Here is an 18,627-nt window from a genome sequence, read left to right as displayed (position 1 = left end):
GCCAAAGAGCGCCAGAGCAATCTAAAATAAACTTGCACATTGGTGCACATGTGACGAGGGGTACAAAAGGTTTTCAAATGTTAAAATTGCTCACTAAATAAAGAGGGTGGCATGTAAAATCATGTAAAGTGATAAAATTTTTATGGCAGTGTCTAGCACTGGTATGAACAGCGAGTATATACAGAGCTTTGTTGAAACGGTGGCTTCACTAATATCAAAATGCAGGAACACTGTCCCAAACCTATGACATCCAAAGCTTATCAGCAAGCTATACCTTACCACACAAGGCATGGCAGCCAGGTTTTCATAGCTTGATAAGTGGTCTGAAATCAGACATACTCCAGAAATGCTAATATTGCACTTGATTCAAAAAAGGGTTCTTTGTCAAGGAACTGCTTGAAATTGTGGAGGTTTTAAACCTAAGGGACTCTGCACAGTGGGATAAGAGGGACACTACAGTGGGATTTTGAGCACCTGAGGTTCATTCACAAGCACCTAAATCTAAGAACTACATACACAAGCCCCCATTCTTGCAATTCGCCCCCATTGAAACACAGCCTCCACAGTCGGAAATTGAACACACAACCTTGTGCTCAGCAGCTTAACGCCACTGAGCCACCATGGCAAGTCCTTTTTACCTTACTTGGGACATTTACGTACAAAAGAACTTGAATACAAGCATTCAAGTTCTTAGCCCAGTCACAGTATCATTATATGCAAATAGACATTAACAATTCCTTGAATTCACTGAGTGCTCGATGGGACAGAAACCTGTTACAGCTAATCAATGCCTGTTGACCTCAAAGCTTTCCTAGTAATTTCAATTACACCCTTCGATACACATTACAAATCCTCTTCTTAAGGGGGTGATTTTATCTGCACGGCATGGCAAAGGCTACGAACATGTCATCATGCCACGATGATAACTTATGAAAACATGGCACATCTAGGAACCCACCAGGCTCTGCTCCGTCGAAGAGGTACGGATGGTTGCAGCACTTGCGGAGCTGCATGAGAATGTTGAGCAGTCGCATCTTGTCCACTTTTCCAGCTCCATTGACAACATCAATGTCCTTCAACAGGCACTTGGTGTACCACTCACGCTGCATCTTCGACAGGCCAACGTAAATTTTCACTTCCTTCTTGGGTGGCAGCTTTTTCTCTACCTCAGACTTGAGACGACGCAGCAGGAATGGGCGCAGAACAGCATGCAGTCGCTCCACAAGGTTATTGTCACCCAGGCAATCGTTTGTGTTGAACCAAGCATCAAAGTCCTGCATCAAAACAGCAAAGCAATGTCGTGCTGCACTTCCAATACAATTTCATTTCATTTATTTCTGAAAGTGCCCAAGAATAGCTCTACACCTTAATATTGGTGCACTTGTGTTACACAAAAAACAGAAAATGACATACAACAAACAAAACAAAAAGCCTGAAAGAACAGTGCTAAAATGCAACAAAAAAAATTGAATTACGTCAATGACAGAAGTCAGATAATGAGCAAATACAAGAGCTGAAAATATCAACATCAAAACGTAAGGTATTTGGTTGTGTCACAAGACCTGTTATAGCGGAGGAGCAACAACAAGATTTGAGAACAAATTTGAAAGTGTTTTGACCATTAGGCTTTTATCTTTTGTTACTTAGTCCTCTGAAGACATCACTATCATAATTTGGCAAGATTACTGTTCTTACTCACTAGTAGTAGTATTTTATCCAGATTTCCCTCATTCACACTTGGAAGTGGCTTCTAGTCACCATGTAATTCTTGTTTCTGTTATTTTCACACAGTGATAATATAGAGTCAAAATCTGAAATAATTTCGCTACACAAATGTCCAAAGAAAACAATGACAATTACAATAATTTCTTACCAGTACATGAAAACTGACAACTGAGGCAATAATTTCATTAGATGCCATTCTTGACACATAGTGGGCATTATGCTAACCATTTTGCAGAATAACAAATGAGGTAATTTTCTAAACAGTAATCAAGTTAATACTGCATTCACTAAAGTTTACAGTAGGCAGTCAGTAGACAAGTACAGTGGAATCTCGTTGATACGATCTTCATAAGAACCGGAAAATAAAACGTATCATGCGATGCAGAATTGTATCAACGAGGTTCCACTGTATATTATTTATGAACACTTTGCATTAGCACTCCTGTAACCAAGAACTGTGCCAGAACTATCCCTCTGCAACAAGTCCTTGGCTTTATAACCACACTGTGCAGATGCCATAACACTGCGTTAGGGTGTCAACATATTGAGCAAGAGAAAAAATTGCTACCATACCTCAGATGAGTTGAAGACATCAGGAAGAAGAAAGTTGAGCAGGGCCCAAAGCTCGTGCAGGTTGTTTTGCAATGGGGTGCCAGTCAGCAGCAAGCGATTTGTCGTCTTGAATTCTCGAACAAACTCAGACAACTGCATAGGTTACCAAAGTACCAAAAGTAATGAATGAATGCCCAAGGATCAATGAAGAATGTGGCCTCCCCAAACATAAGAGATACCGTATTTACACAATTGCAGGTCGACCCATTTTTTCAAATTTGGCAATCCAATGTTGGGGGGTCGACTTAGAATCGAAACCGAACCGTGTACCGCTAGTAACGGCAAGAGAAATGAGAAGTCAGGGGCGCTATGGCGTGGTTACAACTTTGCATCTACGTTTTTATGGTTACGGTAGAAGCGTAGCGTAATAATTTACTGTAATGCATACATTTTGATTGCGCGCACCACGAGCGCACGGCTCTTGTGGGAGCATTGATCATGGAAGAGCCACCGTTTAGGGGGTATTGGTAGATGGCGGAAGAGCCGCCGTTTGGGGGGTATTGGTAGCTGGCGGAAGAGCCGCCGTTAGGGGGGTATTGGTAGTTGGCGGAAGAGCCGTCGTTTAGGGGGTATTAGTAGTTGGCGGAAGAGCTTTTCTTTGAGATACGATTGTTTTCGACGGCCCCGCGCATCTGTCACTTCTGCTGTTGTGCTGAATCGTCACGCCTGTCATGAGTGCCAAGAACTTTCAGCGCTCGTTCTCAGCAGCATTCAAACGGGCTGCTATCCTCCATGTTGAGGAAACTAACAACTGCGCAGCGGGACGCAAGTCTGGAGTCAGTGAACGTGTGGTGCGGCAGTGGCGGCTTCAGCGCGAGAAAATTTGGCCTCTCTGGCTACTGTGTGCGGGTGGGTCCTCCCTGCGTGGGGGGCTGTACCGCGCGACGTCGTGGTGCGGTTGTTCGCGAAGTGTGGACTTACTTTTGATGACGACGTGCTGTGGGAACACAGCAGCTATGACGGCAGCAGTACCAGTGAGGTCAACTCTAGTGACGATGAGTAGTCTTAGCAACCCCATCAATAAATTTCCCTTGTGTGAAATGCACTCGCGTGGTTTTTCTCCGCCCCCCCCCCCCCCCACACACACAATTTTTTTTTTTGAGACATGCAATTTTGGGGGGGTCGACCTACATTCGAGTCGACTTACAATCGTGTAAATACGGTAACTAAACCAACGTAATGTAAACGCAATTTCATGAGATAGTCATGTGCATACCTGCCAAGTTTTAAGGGGGGACGCGGCTTTCGCATCGCGAAAAATGGCTAAAAAATCGATTTTTTGACTATCAAATTTTCAGTTTCTATAACTCTTATTATATCTGATTCCGAAATATCATCACTGAAAACCAAGTAGAAGTGCTCTAAAAAAATTGTTGTATCAGCCAAGGTGCCGAAAAATTTCGCGGAAATCGCGAAAGAACGGCGTTTTTCAAGCCACGATATCTCCGAAACGGCGCAGCCGAGCGCCGCCTTCTTGGTCTCGTTGGAAAGCGCATTTCTCCGTCTTCAAATTTGCCGCTTCAGCTATCTCCTCCATACAGAAACGAGCACACAAAAAGCCAATGATTGAAGGTCTTGCCGGAGCCACCGATTGGCCGCGCCCGCCACGTGACTCCAGCGCGGTTCACCATTGGTCCGGTGCTCGCTCCGTGACGGCGTCGTCTGCTCCGCTTGTTGCGGTCTCCTCGCGAGCTCCGGACAGTTTCGGTAATCTCGACGAGTGTTAAATCGGGCGCTATGCGGACATCGCAGTAGCGTGGCCGATTCCGCTTTTTGTGGACGTCTCAGACCCGCGGCTAGGCATTCCGAGCATCGGCGACGCGGACTTCGCGACCAAGCTTCGGGCACGGAATCCTCGGACACGAGGCTAAGCCTTTCGCGCGTAGGCACCTCCGACTCGGCGATAAAGCACATCGCGCGCGGACTTCTCGGATCCTTGCCTAAGCATTTCGTGCATCGGCGCCTCCGACTGCGCAACTAAGCACATCGAGCGTCGACTCCTCGAGCCCGCGGCTACGCATTTCGCGTGTCGGCACATCGCTCATCGAGAGTCGACACCTCGGACCCGCGGCTAGGCACTTCGCGCGTCGGCATCGCGAGCGTCGACTCCCCGAGCCCGCGGCCAGGCATTTCGCGCGTCGGCACCTCGGACTGCGCGGCTAATCTAATCGAGCGTCGACTCCTCGAGCCTGCGGCTAGGCATTTCGCGCGTCGGCACATCGCTCATCAAGTGTCGACTCATCGGACCCGCGGCCAGGCATTTCGCGCGTCGGCACCTCGGACTGCGCGATTGAGCTCACCGAGCGTCTATTCTTTGGACCCGCGACCAGGCATTCAGACCCGCGACTTAGCACATCGCGCGCCGACTCTTGCCACGATATCTCGCACCAATACCTATCATACCACCCCTTCATAAGAAGAACCTCATCATGAGCTCTGTTCACTAGGCCACTTGGGCTGGCACAGACACCTGGCTGCAGAAGTGAGGCACCACACAAAAGTACATGCTGGAAAGCACCTAGCAGCTGCATTGCTGCCTATCTATCAGTGGCTCTCCTAACATCCATAGCCATTGTCAATGGAAGATGATCCAAAAATTCAGCAACATGGTCGATTCTATCAAAAGAAAACAATGCCTCACTGACTGTACTAGAGACTGCTATCAATGAGGCAGTCTGCAGGTACAACACTAGAACTACTGTATATTTATGCCCACATAGTTCTGCACCTCACTTGGTTTGAAACCCAAGCACCATGCTTTTTGTAGAGCAGCAGTAAAGAATGCCATACAAACATGAAAAACACAATAAAGGCACAGCAGACCAGAGGCCACATGTCCAAGAAGCCCCACATCACAAAACACATCAAAGATTACAAATTTGGTGCATTTTAGAGAACTGAAGAGAAGGGGAAACTTTGAGAGCCGTTTTCTCAAAACTGTTTTTTCGCCTTTCTGCTCAGTTTCTGGAGCTGATTTCTTCGTTACCGTTTAGCCTATTTTGATTCTGTTTTTTTTGTCACGTTCCTTGGACTACAGTGCAGGTCGAGACAGTCTCACATTTTTATCTTGACTTTTTATAAATTTATAGTGTGGCTATTCGTTCACTCCGAAAGTGTGCTTAGTGCGAAGGTAACTTCAAAAATGACTATCTAAAAAATTTGTGTTGCGAAAAAAAAAAAGTAAGACTGTCACGACCTCCAGCATGCATTGAGCTATGCATTCAATACTCAACGAGCCTTCCATCATGTTTTTTAAGCTCCCCAGGCCCTCCAGAAAGTTCAAGAGAGAAAAATTCTGCTCAATAAAATGTTCTCAAGGTATCACTCTGAAACTTTTATGGAAGTATCAGAGAGACATTCTAAACATTTGTGCCAATTTTCATCAAAATCCATGAAGAAATCGGGAAGTTGATTTTCAAAGCCACATCCCCCCTTAAGAAACTACACCCGGGAGATCTTCCGGCCGGGGGGGGGGCCGGAAGATCACACTCACGACAATGGCTGGCAGCATATTTTGCTCACGGTGCAACCCATTGTCTTTGTCTGCTTAGCCTGATGCTACTACACAGCCTAGGCACACTTGCACTTCACTAGAGGCCTTTCTTTCGTATAGGCAACTTATTTCCTTCAACGCCTGTGCATGCTTGCCCCATGAACATGTCCAATCACACTCTTTTCTCCCTTAACTACCATAAAAAATTTAGAAAATTTTGCATTTTGCAATTTAGAAATACATGCAACTTAGAAATACATGCATTTTTTTGCCATTTTATTAAGCAAATAAGATACCAGGAATGCCTATAATGCTTTTACTGCTCTAGTTGAATAAAAGAAATAACAAAATACAGTGTGTATTACTTGTGTGTCACAATTAAAAGATAGTGCAACCTTTCTCATGGAAGGTTAACTCATCACAGGCAGTTAAGGGGCTAAGCTGCATGATCCATAGGAGAGAGTTTTCTCCTATCCCCTTTGCTCAGTCCTCTTTCCCCAGAAAAGCCCTTGAATGCTACGCTCATTCGTGAACGTGTTCACATGCTCTTGTTCAATCGCACTCTGGTTGCCTCTCACAAACTGCACTCTGCTTTCTTGCCACACTTGCATCCTTAACCACCAAGAAATGTCCCCATAAACTAGCTGTTGCCCAGTAATAATAATGCCACAAACTTAACAATGCCACAGTGTCCAAGCATGTTACTGAAACATGGGACGTTAGGAAGAGTTTGCTGTTGGGATAGTTGGTACACGATACTAAAAACAATAACAGCACAAGAAACACGACAATGAAGACAGACAAACATAACGCTGACTTTCAGCTGAAGGGACAAGAAACGAGAAACAGCTATGTCAAAGAGGGGGGACAGGTAAGAGCCTGTGTTTGAAGAAGCATCAAACAAATACCCAATAAGGAAAATCAGCCAAAAATATTTTAATGAGAAGTGCAACATTACCTTTGATTTTTCATTTTTGATACGGTGTGCCTCGTCAATGACAAGGTAGCGCCAGTTAAACTTCTTGAGGACAGCCTTTTCCCGGATGACCATCTCATAGGAGGTAACGCAGACGTCCCACTCGCCGGGCATCAGTGTGTCGCGAATGAGCGCAGCCTGCAAGAACAGCACAAAAAATAAAGAACACCTTCAAGTAAACTATTACAAAACCAAAATTTATGCTTACAATCTTTATGGCCATGGCAGGGTTTCGCTGTGATTTCCCCGTTTGAAGTTTTGTCAATCGCATTGGTGATGAAGCAAGTCAAGCACCATGTTGTTTATATACACTGTGTGAGGGTGTGCAAATCAAATCTTTTCTCTTCTTTTATTTATTAATTTTTACGGCACAGCTTATCGAGTGGTGAGGCTACAAGTAACACCAAGCCTGATGATGCCTCATGATCAAGAAACCAAAGGTTTACAACAACCATATCCACCAGTTGAGGTGTTATCAGAATAAGGGCATATAACTATGGCACAGGCGGATGTATCCCATATACAGTCGAACCCGTTTATAACAAACGGGTTCGATAGTTCCACAAAAAGTGTTCTTTATATGTGGACTCGCCCTCAAAAACGCTCAAAAATTAACTGCACTGAAACTGGCGTCAGCAGTTACAGCAGCACTTTCGTCCGAAAACCAGATTTTCAGTGTCTTTTTGTTCCTGGTGCATTACTGCACCTAGCTACAAACTTCCGTTAGAAATGTCCATCTAAAGAACGAAATGCGGCGTCATGTAGCTCTTTTAAAACGGCGCCCAGTTTCGATCACCTGCCACTTTGAAATTGCAAGTGCAGCCAGCATTTTTTATTCGAGAGCATGAGATATATTTTACTACCAGCGGGACATGACTATTCTGCACACGAAATTGAAGCGTTCTAGTTGGCCAGAAGTGAAAACTTTGGAAACCACTGCAGCATGCCGCCACTCTGTGAAGGTCTCCAACATCAAGGTCTCGGCATTAAGACTGTGCGTCAGCCCCATCTTCTTTCTGGTGTTTTACGTGCCAAAACCAGTTCTGATTATGAGGCACGCCGTAGTGGAAGGCTCCGGACTAATTTTGACCACCTAAGGTTCTTTAACGTGCACTACAACGCAAGCACACGGGCGTTTTTACATTTCGCCTCCATCAAAATGCGGCCGCCGCAACTGGGATTCGATCCCGCGAGCCACACGAGCCGTAAAATTACATTATCGATGTTGCTTCGGGGGCAAAAAAAATACAATGTTCGAAAGGTAAAACTTCACCACGAACCGTTATCAGCAATCGGCAACGCGTAAACGAAGCACTGCCAAAGTGTGATCTCCAAATAATGGCATAGTAACCGCCGACCCTCTGCAACATTGCATGGCGGCAGCGCATGGTGCAGCGTTCTTGTCGACTCGAGCCGCGTTGACAGGCACCCTTGAGCAGCTGTTGTTCCCATGATGGGAAACACACGGATGATTGTTCAAAATGGCTGAAACAGGCGTAATGCCCATGGTGCCCACGAACAATTGCGCAAAAACGAGAGTGACGCCGTAGTGGCATCCGATATCACACCGGCACACGCCCAGCGCCTTGCTGTTTATGCTGTACGCAGCACGCCTCCGCCCTGGAGGCATACCTTGAAAACGCATGACCTTCTTCGCAGCTTCCGAAATCCGCGCGAGGTGGTCGCTCGCTCATCTCGAAGGCCGTATCATCGTCGCAGTTGAACTGGAGCAGGGCGCACACTACCGTGCACCCTGTTTGGCCGTGCTTCCGTGCTTTGGCACTTCATGTGTGCCCTCTTTTTACCGTGAACGGCTTCGAAGCATTCGTTGTAGCAGTACGAGAATTTTTAAAATGTTCATTATATCTGGAAGCAGTTTCTATAGGGAGGGTCGGAAAACCAGAAATGCACTGAAATGTGGTCGTTATAATCGATAGATTGTTACATCTGGGATCGTTATAAGAGGGTTCGGCTGTAAATGAGTGACTGTACTGACATTAATTAAATTATATGGCTTTACGTGCCAAAACAACACTCTGATTATGAGGCACGCCATAGTGGGGAACTCCGGAATAATTTGGACCACCTGGGGTTATTTAACGTGCACCCAAATCTAAGTACACGGGTGTTTTCGCATTTTGCCCCCATCTAAATGCGGATGCTGTGGTCGGGATTCGACCCCGCGACCCCGTGCTCAGCCCAACACCATAGCCACAGAGCAACCACGGCGGGTGACTGTACTGACATGTCACACATAATGAACTAATGACAGAGAACTATGTTTTGGTTATTGCAATGAAGAACACAACAATTGTAGTAGAAAACAAATCGGAAAGCTTTAACAGCACACAACATTTATCTAACAGAAAGTGCAACCTGAAAAGCAGTTCTGCTGCTCTTGGTTGAGCAGGCAGAAATTCAGAACAATATACCTTCAACCATTTTGTGAGCACCAGCTGCAGGAAACTGTACACAGGCTCCCTTTTGAGACTCAAGATGAATAAGGCAACAGGAATAGGATTTTTTAGTTGCCGGTATCAAACAGTGACATGACATCAATAATGGTTACGTACGTTATTAGGCTATAATGAAATATAAGAGGTTCCATTTTAGCTACCACAATAGCACTGAGCGTCTGCTAGTAAGATGAAAATGAGATGAATGCATCAAAATAGGTATAGCTATTCCCATAGAAGTACTGTCTTAATCTGCCAACAAAATTAGCGATCGATCTCACGCAAACAGCCCTCATTTTTGTTTGTGCACGAAACATTGCCCCAATAATATTTCTCTAGAGTTGGTGTGGAACGCCCCCAGTGCTCAGAATCAGCAGCAACACCCTCATCTCTTTTCCAACAATTTGAAAAGCCGAAACCCACCCTGGCATTTTGGTCTCCAATCAGGCAGACGGCACGGAGAGATGGACACCACCTCTGGAACTCGCTCATCCAATTGGCCAGTGTTGACTTTGGCACAATGACCATGTGCGGTCCATTGATGTTGCGATAGTGTTTCATGTAGCCCAGCAGTGAGATGGTTTGCAGTGTCTTTCCTAGACCCTGTACAAGGAGAAGATAGTGCAACAAACTGTTTATATCAATTTCATACAGATTACAACCAGACTCGCAAACTGTTTGATTAAATAGCCAGGATGTTTGACCACATAGTAATGAATGATTGATGACTGACAAGGTTTAAAGGGAAATTCTAGCAGTTATTTTATCATGTCAGTGAAATTGTTTCAAATTTCCACAAGTGAAAGGTATTTGAACTAGCTTAAAAGCATATAAATAATTCTTAATAAGCAGAAAACCACATGGAAATGGAAAGTAAACCAAGAGAGCTTAGCCTCATGGCATCAGTAGTAAACTTGGGGTAGGCATGCACTGTGAATACAGGAGCACTAGAAGCAACACCTCAAGAAAATGTGTTCAAATACAATGGATTTTAAGAGCTCTTGTGTCACAAGATTCTTCCCAGAAAAAATAAAAAATACAGAAACATTGCTTCTGTAGGTCATGTTGCTGCCAAAACATTTAAACCAGCTGATAAGTATTACACACTTGCTCACAGCAATGAGTTCTGGACGTTTTTAAGGACAGATGTGCAACGTGTTGGCACTAGCTCTGCTGATTCCATTGTGAACAATCACGAGCAGCAAGAACAGGATGGGCAATAGAAATCCTCTGTTCAAGGGCATGGATCACGAGTGTGCATGCCGACTTAGAATTAATTTGAATATTAATTAAGATAATGGTCTCAGCAATGAATGTCCAAGCATAATGGCCATAAAGCAATTTTGGCCACAAGGTGATTTCGGGCTTATGAAAAAATGCTGTCTGGTCACTGTGTACAGTGAAGTCACCCACACATAAGAGTTGAAGCTGGAACTGCCTCTGCACTTACCAGCAGCAAGACAACATGCCAGACAAGACTGAATCGTTCGAAGCAGATATATCTGCTGACAGCTACAGAGTGCCAGTGTGGTGCTTTGCCAAGCTGTACCGACACAGCACTGTCACACATTTTAAGCAAGAAAACAAACTCCAAGATTGCTGTGGGGACAGTAGTTTATGCACGCATTCTGTTCCAGCCCGTCTGATGTCACAAACGTGTGGAAAACTCCAAACTTCACGGTCCCTGTAATAGTTTCAAATTGACAACACCCATTCCCATAAATGTTTTGACCAAAAGAGGGCTTCTGTGCCGAGTGCATTACTTCATTGTTGAAAATAGATGTTAGCACTTCTTTTCCCATATCGGCAATCACCGAAGTTAACCTACAGATCCAAAAAAATCTGTGAAGTACACCCTGACACAGTTTACTCACAATAACATCAGATCAATCACACAGCTGGCCCTGTAACCTCCTAACAACCTCAATACACCCTTTTAAAAGTGTGTGTTGTTTCATCAAACTCTAGCCCATTTCAAAACAGTTACTCAAAACATCGTAAGTCTCACCATTTCATCAGCAAGGATGCCATTGATGCCATGTTCATACAAAGAAATCATCCAGTTAAGGCCTCGGATCTGGTAGTCACGAAGCTCACCCCCTTTGATATAACTCGGTGAGGTCTCAAAGCGTGTAACTGTAATTTCCTTCCGGCGGCTGTCTGAAAGCAGCTCTTCATCTTCCTCCTGTTCTGTCATCCGGTGTCGCAGGCTGCCACAGAAAAAGCAGAGTCAAACTTAAAAAACAGCACATTCAGGCAAGCATTTTCTTTTTTTTTTTTTCATTACACTACGTTTAGCTTACAAGAGTATCAGTCACTTGCATATGGTGCGAAAAAATAAACATTCAGAGATTGCTGCACAATTAATCATTCCGTCATACAATTTTTTTCAAAGAAAGTGCCTAACAGTGCGACAATGACAATTTAGTGCTTTATCAATTCCACAGCTGCGTATCACAACAGAAGGGCTATGCCAAGCGTCTTTCCAGTTTATATGTGAACTCTGGTAAAGCAAAAGCTGTCCCACACCCAGTAAGCAATACAAATATCACCCAACCAGCATCCTATTTTTCTGCTAGAGATGGAAACACAGAACAGTGATGTGCTACACAGATAGAAAAGGCAGTGGGAATACTGTTTGAAGTCAACTTTCACTTAGCCCCAGCTGTAAACTAGATACTTCTAATGCACTACTTTGTTCCCGTTTCAGTTGTTGCAATCAAGTGTGAGGCAAAACCATATTAACAAACTTGAACAGGCTGCCTATATTACAAAAGAGCGCGCTTCATTATGTTGCATACATTGAACAAAAAATTGTACACACAAAACCCCTTTCTATCAAATATAATACTGTGTAATATTTTTTTCAAGCCATTTGCCTACCCCGGATATATTTTTGCAAATGGAATAAAAATAGATTGAAGCCTAGGATGTTTTTGCAAAGCATGCTTGACTAAAAAAAATTTGTACCATTCCAGAAAACACAGATAAAAATGCTACAGCAACCATAGGCCAAGTTCTGGGCCTGACAAAAGAAAAGATCATACTTTCTAACACTGCAACAATTTATGGCAAATATCACTTGGTACACTGCATGACACCAACAGTGCAGAACAGTAGGTTGTCTGTGCATACAAAACGCAGATGAAAAGTTTAAATAGACGTGCCTGGCAATGCACTTGCTTGGCCAGCTGCCACTACATTGTGCAAGTAGCAAAACAGTCCCCCCCCCCCCCCCCCCCGAACAGTTACACAGTAATAGCTACAGAAAATATGCACAGAAAGATTCAAGAACTGCACCACAAATGAATCTATCAAGCATGACTCACTCTCCCATGGCCGCAAGTTTAGCTTTCTCGTCATTCTTCTTCAATTTCGGCCGACCTGGTTTCAGCTTGAGAGGCGACGTGACACCTTTCGCCGCGCTGCTTGTGGTCATAAAATGAGCGAAGATTTCCGTTTGCTGTAGCAGGTAGTCGAAACGATTGCCCCTGTCCAAATCCTAATAAAAAAAGTGCAGAATGCGGAACTTAGTAAGACATGCGAAAGTTGTTCCTACAAGCTAACTCGGCTAGACTTTCGGCGTCTTACCAGCTTGCTATCGTAGTCCGTGTCTTCCTTCTTTTCGGTAGCCGGGCCCTCCTCTTCATCAGGCGTCTGCAACACAAAGCAGATCAGGCGCTTGAGTACAAGTACGCAAAACGGAGCGGCGAGTCCTAGGTAACGGCAAGCGGCGACAACTGACGTCCTTGTCGCGTCGTCGCGGTCAGCTATTGTCGGTGTGCTCGACTTTCAGCTGACAAACGGACGGAATAAAAACATTGATGTACTATACATTCATTATACATTCAGAAGAACTGCAATATGTTCGAAACGCCGGTTACTGGAAAGTCCGCCAAAACTCCACAATATTACCGGAGGAAGGCTTTATGGAGCGCTTTGGAAATAATCCGACACTGTGAGCACAAATTCACCTTCGCAATTTTCGACCGATCAGGTGCTGGAAACTGCTTTGAATGCCATATTTCGACACTAATAGGCAAATAAATATTGGGCCATTGGCCCCGAGCAAAGGCCCGCCAAATATTTTTTCCCACACATGAATAATGACGTTAAACGCACCATCTGACAGCTTCACGTCACAAAGCCGTCAGACAAAATCTGTATCCATACAGTCATGCTTCTATCAACTTACATATGCGGGCATATACATCATGAAAGAATCAATGGCACGAACGACAGACTAAAGTTGAGCTGTCGCACGGTCACTGCAGACTTACGGACTCCTTAGTACTCTCCGGACTTTCCTCTTCTTCTTCTTCGGGCATGGCCTCCACGATCTCTGGATTTTCCTCCAGCATCTTGGCACTATTAAACGATTGGCTGCTGATCGTTTCCTTATTAATTAACTAGTACAAAACGCGCTACAAAGCATGTGCACTAATTCCCGGCAAAATGATGCCAGCCCTAGCCTCGTCTCGGGACGCAGTCGCAGCGCAGCATAGTAACAAACTGCGGCAGATGTCGCCACCATCAATAGCGTTGTTAAAACCCTCGGACCAGGTATTTGGCCGGCACCTGGCACGTGAGTGCGCGCCTTCTGTTTTTCTGTTTAGTTTTGGAGCCATTTTGGCGTGGTGTGTTGCACTGGTTGCACGTGGTAGACGTGGTCGCGAGAAGAGTAGCCTGTGGCCGCACCATGAAGGCGAAGCGTAGTGGTGGTGGTAAACCTGTCAAACAGCCGGAAAAGGTCAACCCGTTTGAAGTGAAAGTGAATAGGCAGAAGCACGATGTGCTCGGTAGAAAGTCGAAGAGTGACCGTGGTCTCCTTGGCGTTTCTCGAAACAAGGCGATCAAGAAGCGCAAAGCGACTCTACTGCAAGAATACGTCTTGCGGAACAAATCGAGCACCTTCATGGACAAACGGATCGGTGAGTTCGACTCTGACATGAATCCTGATGATAAGATGGCAGCGCGACTAGCGCAGGAGCGCAAGATTTCACAGAAGAAAAACGTATTCAGCCTCAATGAGGACGAAGAGTTGACGCATCTCGGCAAGTCTATCAACGACATGGAAAACCACGACGATCCCCGCAGTGACGACGAAGATCTTTACGACAAGCTGGGTAGGGACTTCACCGAAAAGACAAATTTCGGTGGATTTCTGACAAAAGCCGATCCCAGCAGCGATGCTGCAAAATCGCGCCGAGAAGCTATTGATCAGCTCATTGCAGAGTCAAAAAAACTCAAGTACGAAAGGCAAGTTGAGAAAGACGAAAACTTCGAGCTTACGGAGAAGCTCGATAAAGACTGGAAGGAATTCCAGAGTCTCTTAGCTGCGTCCAAGAACAAGAAGAGCGCTGCAGGAGACAAGGAGGCTAGCACGGATGACTACGACGTGCTAGTGAAGCAGCTCAAGTTTGCGCCGTTGGCTGGACAGGCTTCCGAAAGAGTGAAGACAGAAGATGAGATAGCCCAGGCGGAGAGAAAACGACTCGAGAAGCTGGAACAAGAAAGGAAAGCCAGGGCTCAGGGGACCGAAACGAGAAAGGGCGCGAATAAGAGGCAACTAGCTTCTGCTGACGATTTGGACGATAGCTTTTACAAGCGCGAGTGCATCACTGGAACCACTAAACAAAGTGAAAGCGACGAGGACGAGCCTGAAGAAGATGAAGAGGCTGGCCGTGTCGCTGGTGTTGAGTCGAAAGAGGAGAGTGACACAAGCGCTGATGACTCTGAGGAGGGGGATGGAGATGAGTCTGATAAAGATAGCTACGCCGATTTGGAATCTGACAAGGAAGCCAGTAGCGACGATGACGAGTTGAGAGACGAGACGGTTAACTTGACAGAAACCAATAAAAAGCTTGGACCTGCCAAAGATAAAAGTCTGCCATCTGAAGTGCACGTAAAACTGAAAGAAACAGAAGCAGGCAAGCAGAAGTCAACAGTTGATGTACCTGATACTGAAGAAGAATTTTAAGGTTGTTGGGAAAGAAGACAGCAGATGAAAAGGCTGCCCTCATTGAACGTATGATTAGAGGCAATCGGGCAAGTTCATCATGCAAGAAACTTGAGAGGCTCTTCGTGTTTCTTCTTCAGCACATCAGTGATGTGGCAGATGTAGACATTCACCTGGTGGACAAACTGTGCCCCCACATTTACTCCCTGGTGCAGCTTTCCCCAACTACGTGTGGCCACTTCCTTTTGGACGTAATTTCTGAAAAGGAGGAAGAACTTCAAATTCTTTTGAGTAAGAAGGCTAGGTTTTCAGTGCCTTTTCCAACTTTTAGCACCCTTGTGTTTTTAAAGCTTGTAGGGCAGTCCTACTCTGCTTCAGACTTCTCGCACATGGTTGCTACTCCAGCAATGCTTTTTGCAAGTCACATGCTCACTTGTTGTGGACTTAAGGAGCCTGTAGACTTTCTAAGAGGCGTCTTTGTAGCCAACGTTTTCCTCGAATATCTGTCATACTCAAGGCGCTTTTCACCAGAGCTCCTCACTTTCCTAGCACGGCTTCTTTCCCACAGTGCCTTGAAGCTTGAAGATGAGGGAAGTGCAGCAGCTGTGAGTGAAAGTGAGCTTAAGCTGCCCTTGAAAGCTTTGGGAAGCAGCCAGGTGGAGATGACTGATGATTTGAAGCTGAAGATCATCTATGCTGGTGTCAAGCTCACTGAAAAGTGTGCATGTTTGTACGAGGCACTGCCTTCTTACAGGGAGCTGTGCGATTCACTGTCGGCTGTGTGCCAGAAACTTGTGGAATCCACTTACCCTGAGAGTCTGAGAGGTGTGATAGAGAACTTACTGGTCAAGCTTGGTCACAAAGTTGAACGGAAGCCACTGAAGCCAACCAAAAAGCCACCACCAACGAAACCACTTTTGGAGCCCAGGTTCAGCATGAAGTTTGATGGCCGGAAGCATTTCTCAGGTGGCGAGAAGAAGGTAGAACTCAAGAAGCTTAATTATCAGTACAAGAAGGAAATGAAGGGAGCTATGCGAGAAGTGCGCAGGGACAACCAGTTTTTGGCTCAGCACATCCTCAAGGAGCAAATGGCAAAGGATACTGAGCGTAGAGAGAAGGTGAAGCGCATTTACAAAGAGCTTGCCAGCCAGGAAGGTGAATACAAGGCACTGAAGAGGAAGAAAGAAAAACTGTCAAATCGCATGTAAATAATGTAATAGGTACATAATGTGTAAAGTATTTTGCCTGTACTTGGAAATTCACATGTAAATATTGAAATATACTCTGAACTTATGTTGTTGTAATACCTCTAAGTGCAATAACATCTATTGCACTCATTGCATAATTCTTGTGTCTGCAACACCTTGAAAAGTCCACAAGATGTTCTCCAAGGACCAGAAACCATCTTAGTTGTGCAGTCTCTGCAGAAGGAGCTTTGAAAATGCTACACTTTAACTGCCCAGTTTTTTTTTTTCTCCCTTTCTTCAACTGCTTCACAGCCCCTGCCGGGTTTTTGTCGCGAGTTGCTTCAGTAGATAGTTCATGCTACATAAGCTTTTCTTCAGATTCATAATTTATAAATTCATAAATCACTTTGCCTGCCACACTGGTGTGTCATGGCAACAACATGTCATAACAGAGCGCCGAGACATTTGCTCCACCTGCAGCCAGAAATTTTTCGTACAATGCGTTTGTGTGTTTAGATTTCTTTTCCATAGATGCCACAACAGGTACGCAGTGTGATTTTTTGCACGAGTTGCTTCTGGAGTGGCAGTCAAACAGTTTAAAGGAAGCTGAAGAACTTCAAAAAAAAAAAAAAAAGTAAGCTTTCAGCACATTGACATAGTTTTTTGCCTTCTGAATAAGATCAGTTTAACAGACCACAAATCGCCACAAAATTTGCTGCAGTGTCTGCGGGAAACGCTGTGGGTCGGTTAAAGGGCTCTGAAGGTGAAGACGACTATGACATCATCCTCGGTATCGACAAGGCGCATGATGCGAGAGCACTCGCATTACTTTTTGTTGAAATCTTCGTGGCCGGTCTTTCACTGCTACACACAGCGCGGGAGGGAGAGAAGCTTCAATGAAAACCTAAACAGCGATTGCAGCGCTGCTACATGCGCAATTAAGAAAATAACTTTATTATACTGTGGCAGCCTTCCGAACCAACAAATATCTTTGAATTCTAAAACCTCTTCAGCATCCCTTAATGTACACCCGTGAGCAAAAGTATACGGACCACAGGGTCGCCAAAAAAACTTAATTTTTTTTTGTCATTAAGATGCATAAACTGAAATTGACTAGTGTACTGGAAATTTCACAATGCCAAGTTTGAACTGCAGTCTTTAATTTCATGGTCCATTCACAGGCAGAGGAGAAAATCAGCTTTGTGGCGCAATCTCTGGTCCGTATATGTTCTTAGGCAACTAGCAAGATTGCTAGTAAGTGGCACTGTGATGTTGCTGTATGCACTGGATGTGGGAATTTTGGGTTGGCCTCTTTCCTTGAAAGCCATGGCATCTTGAAGACATCTGGTGTATACGGGGCGTAGCAAGAAATTTTGTTTGGGGGGGGGCTCACATTGCAGCGCGGCCTCCTCCGTACAGAATTTGTCGAGGGATCAAATACATGAATAATACCTGCATTGCCAATGCCATTGTATATTAGATGCTGCAAACAAATTATTTGACGCTACTCACTGTCAAGTAAAATGTCTTTTTTCATAAAAGAATATATTCGTATGTCCTAAACATTGTGGCAGAAATAACTGATATCAATGCTTCCGCATTTTTTTTTTGTCTATTTAATAAGTAAAGAAAATATCACACGAACTTAAGAACTATATATGTTTGAAACCAGCAAATCAGTGCATGCAGCTGTTATGAAAAATGTAAAGGCCATGAAAAGAACAAGTCGAGGACATTTTGATGAATTTTTGTCATTCAAGAACCTTGTTTACATTTTTGTACATTTGCAATGGCCAGGGAAAAACCTCAATGACACTGTCCTTTGTTGCAATAGATTGTGCAGGAGCAGCTGTTACCAGTCGTGTATTGTAATTACATTGAGATTATAGTCGCAACAGTGAGTACGTAATGGACAGATTTAATTTTGAAGAAAGTTCATGGAAATCCATTCAGAATGAACGCGCTCAGGAAAGGGCTCGTCATCAATGTGCTCATTCTAACGCGAGGGCTTCTGAAGCCCAAGCAAAACATCAGCGAAGAGCCACGGACCCCGAATTGAGGGACCGCGATGTTGAGGCCAAACTTCAGCGAAGAGCCGCCGACCCCGAGTTGCGGAAGCACGATGTTGAGGCCAAACGTCAGCGTCGTCTAGCTCTCCAGGAACCCGACAACAGTGGTCAACTTCCCCGTTGCGACGGCCAGGTTTCAACGCGAGTTTC

General features: G+C 44.8%; 2 protein-coding genes across 2 annotated transcripts in view; one reads left to right on the top strand and one right to left on the bottom strand.

Annotated features, from left to right (window-relative positions):
- LOC119449638 (SWI/SNF-related matrix-associated actin-dependent regulator of chromatin subfamily A member 5) overlaps positions 1–13,752 on the bottom strand; it is a 33,030-nt gene extending 19,278 nt beyond the window's left edge. Inside the window, exons 1-8 of the mRNA XM_037712858.2 lie at positions 13,543–13,752; positions 12,854–12,919; positions 12,592–12,764; positions 11,271–11,472; positions 9,686–9,865; positions 6,789–6,944; positions 2,299–2,430; positions 959–1,274 (exon numbers count right to left, since the gene is read on the bottom strand). Coding sequence (XP_037568786.1) covers positions 959–1,274; positions 2,299–2,430; positions 6,789–6,944; positions 9,686–9,865; positions 11,271–11,472; positions 12,592–12,764; positions 12,854–12,919; positions 13,543–13,623 — 1,306 coding nt within the window. The 5' untranslated portion in view covers positions 13,624–13,752. The remainder of the gene's footprint in view (positions 1–958; positions 1,275–2,298; positions 2,431–6,788; positions 6,945–9,685; positions 9,866–11,270; positions 11,473–12,591; positions 12,765–12,853; positions 12,920–13,542) is intronic.
- An 85-nt stretch (positions 13,753–13,837) lies between these two features.
- Positions 13,838–16,520, top strand: LOC119449639 (nucleolar protein 14-like). Its single transcript, XM_037712860.2, is given in 2 exon segments — positions 13,838–15,237; positions 15,240–16,520. Coding segments are annotated over 2 exon segments (2,466 nt in total). The 5' UTR covers positions 13,838–13,961; the 3' UTR covers positions 16,430–16,520.
- Positions 16,521–18,627: the final 2,107 nt, after the last annotated feature.

The sequence above is a fragment of the Dermacentor silvarum genome, chromosome 4, assembly GCF_013339745.2.
Source record: "Dermacentor silvarum isolate Dsil-2018 chromosome 4, BIME_Dsil_1.4, whole genome shotgun sequence".
Lineage (NCBI taxonomy): Eukaryota > Metazoa > Arthropoda > Arachnida > Ixodida > Ixodidae > Dermacentor > Dermacentor silvarum.
This window is presented reverse-complemented; position numbering and strand designations above follow the sequence as displayed.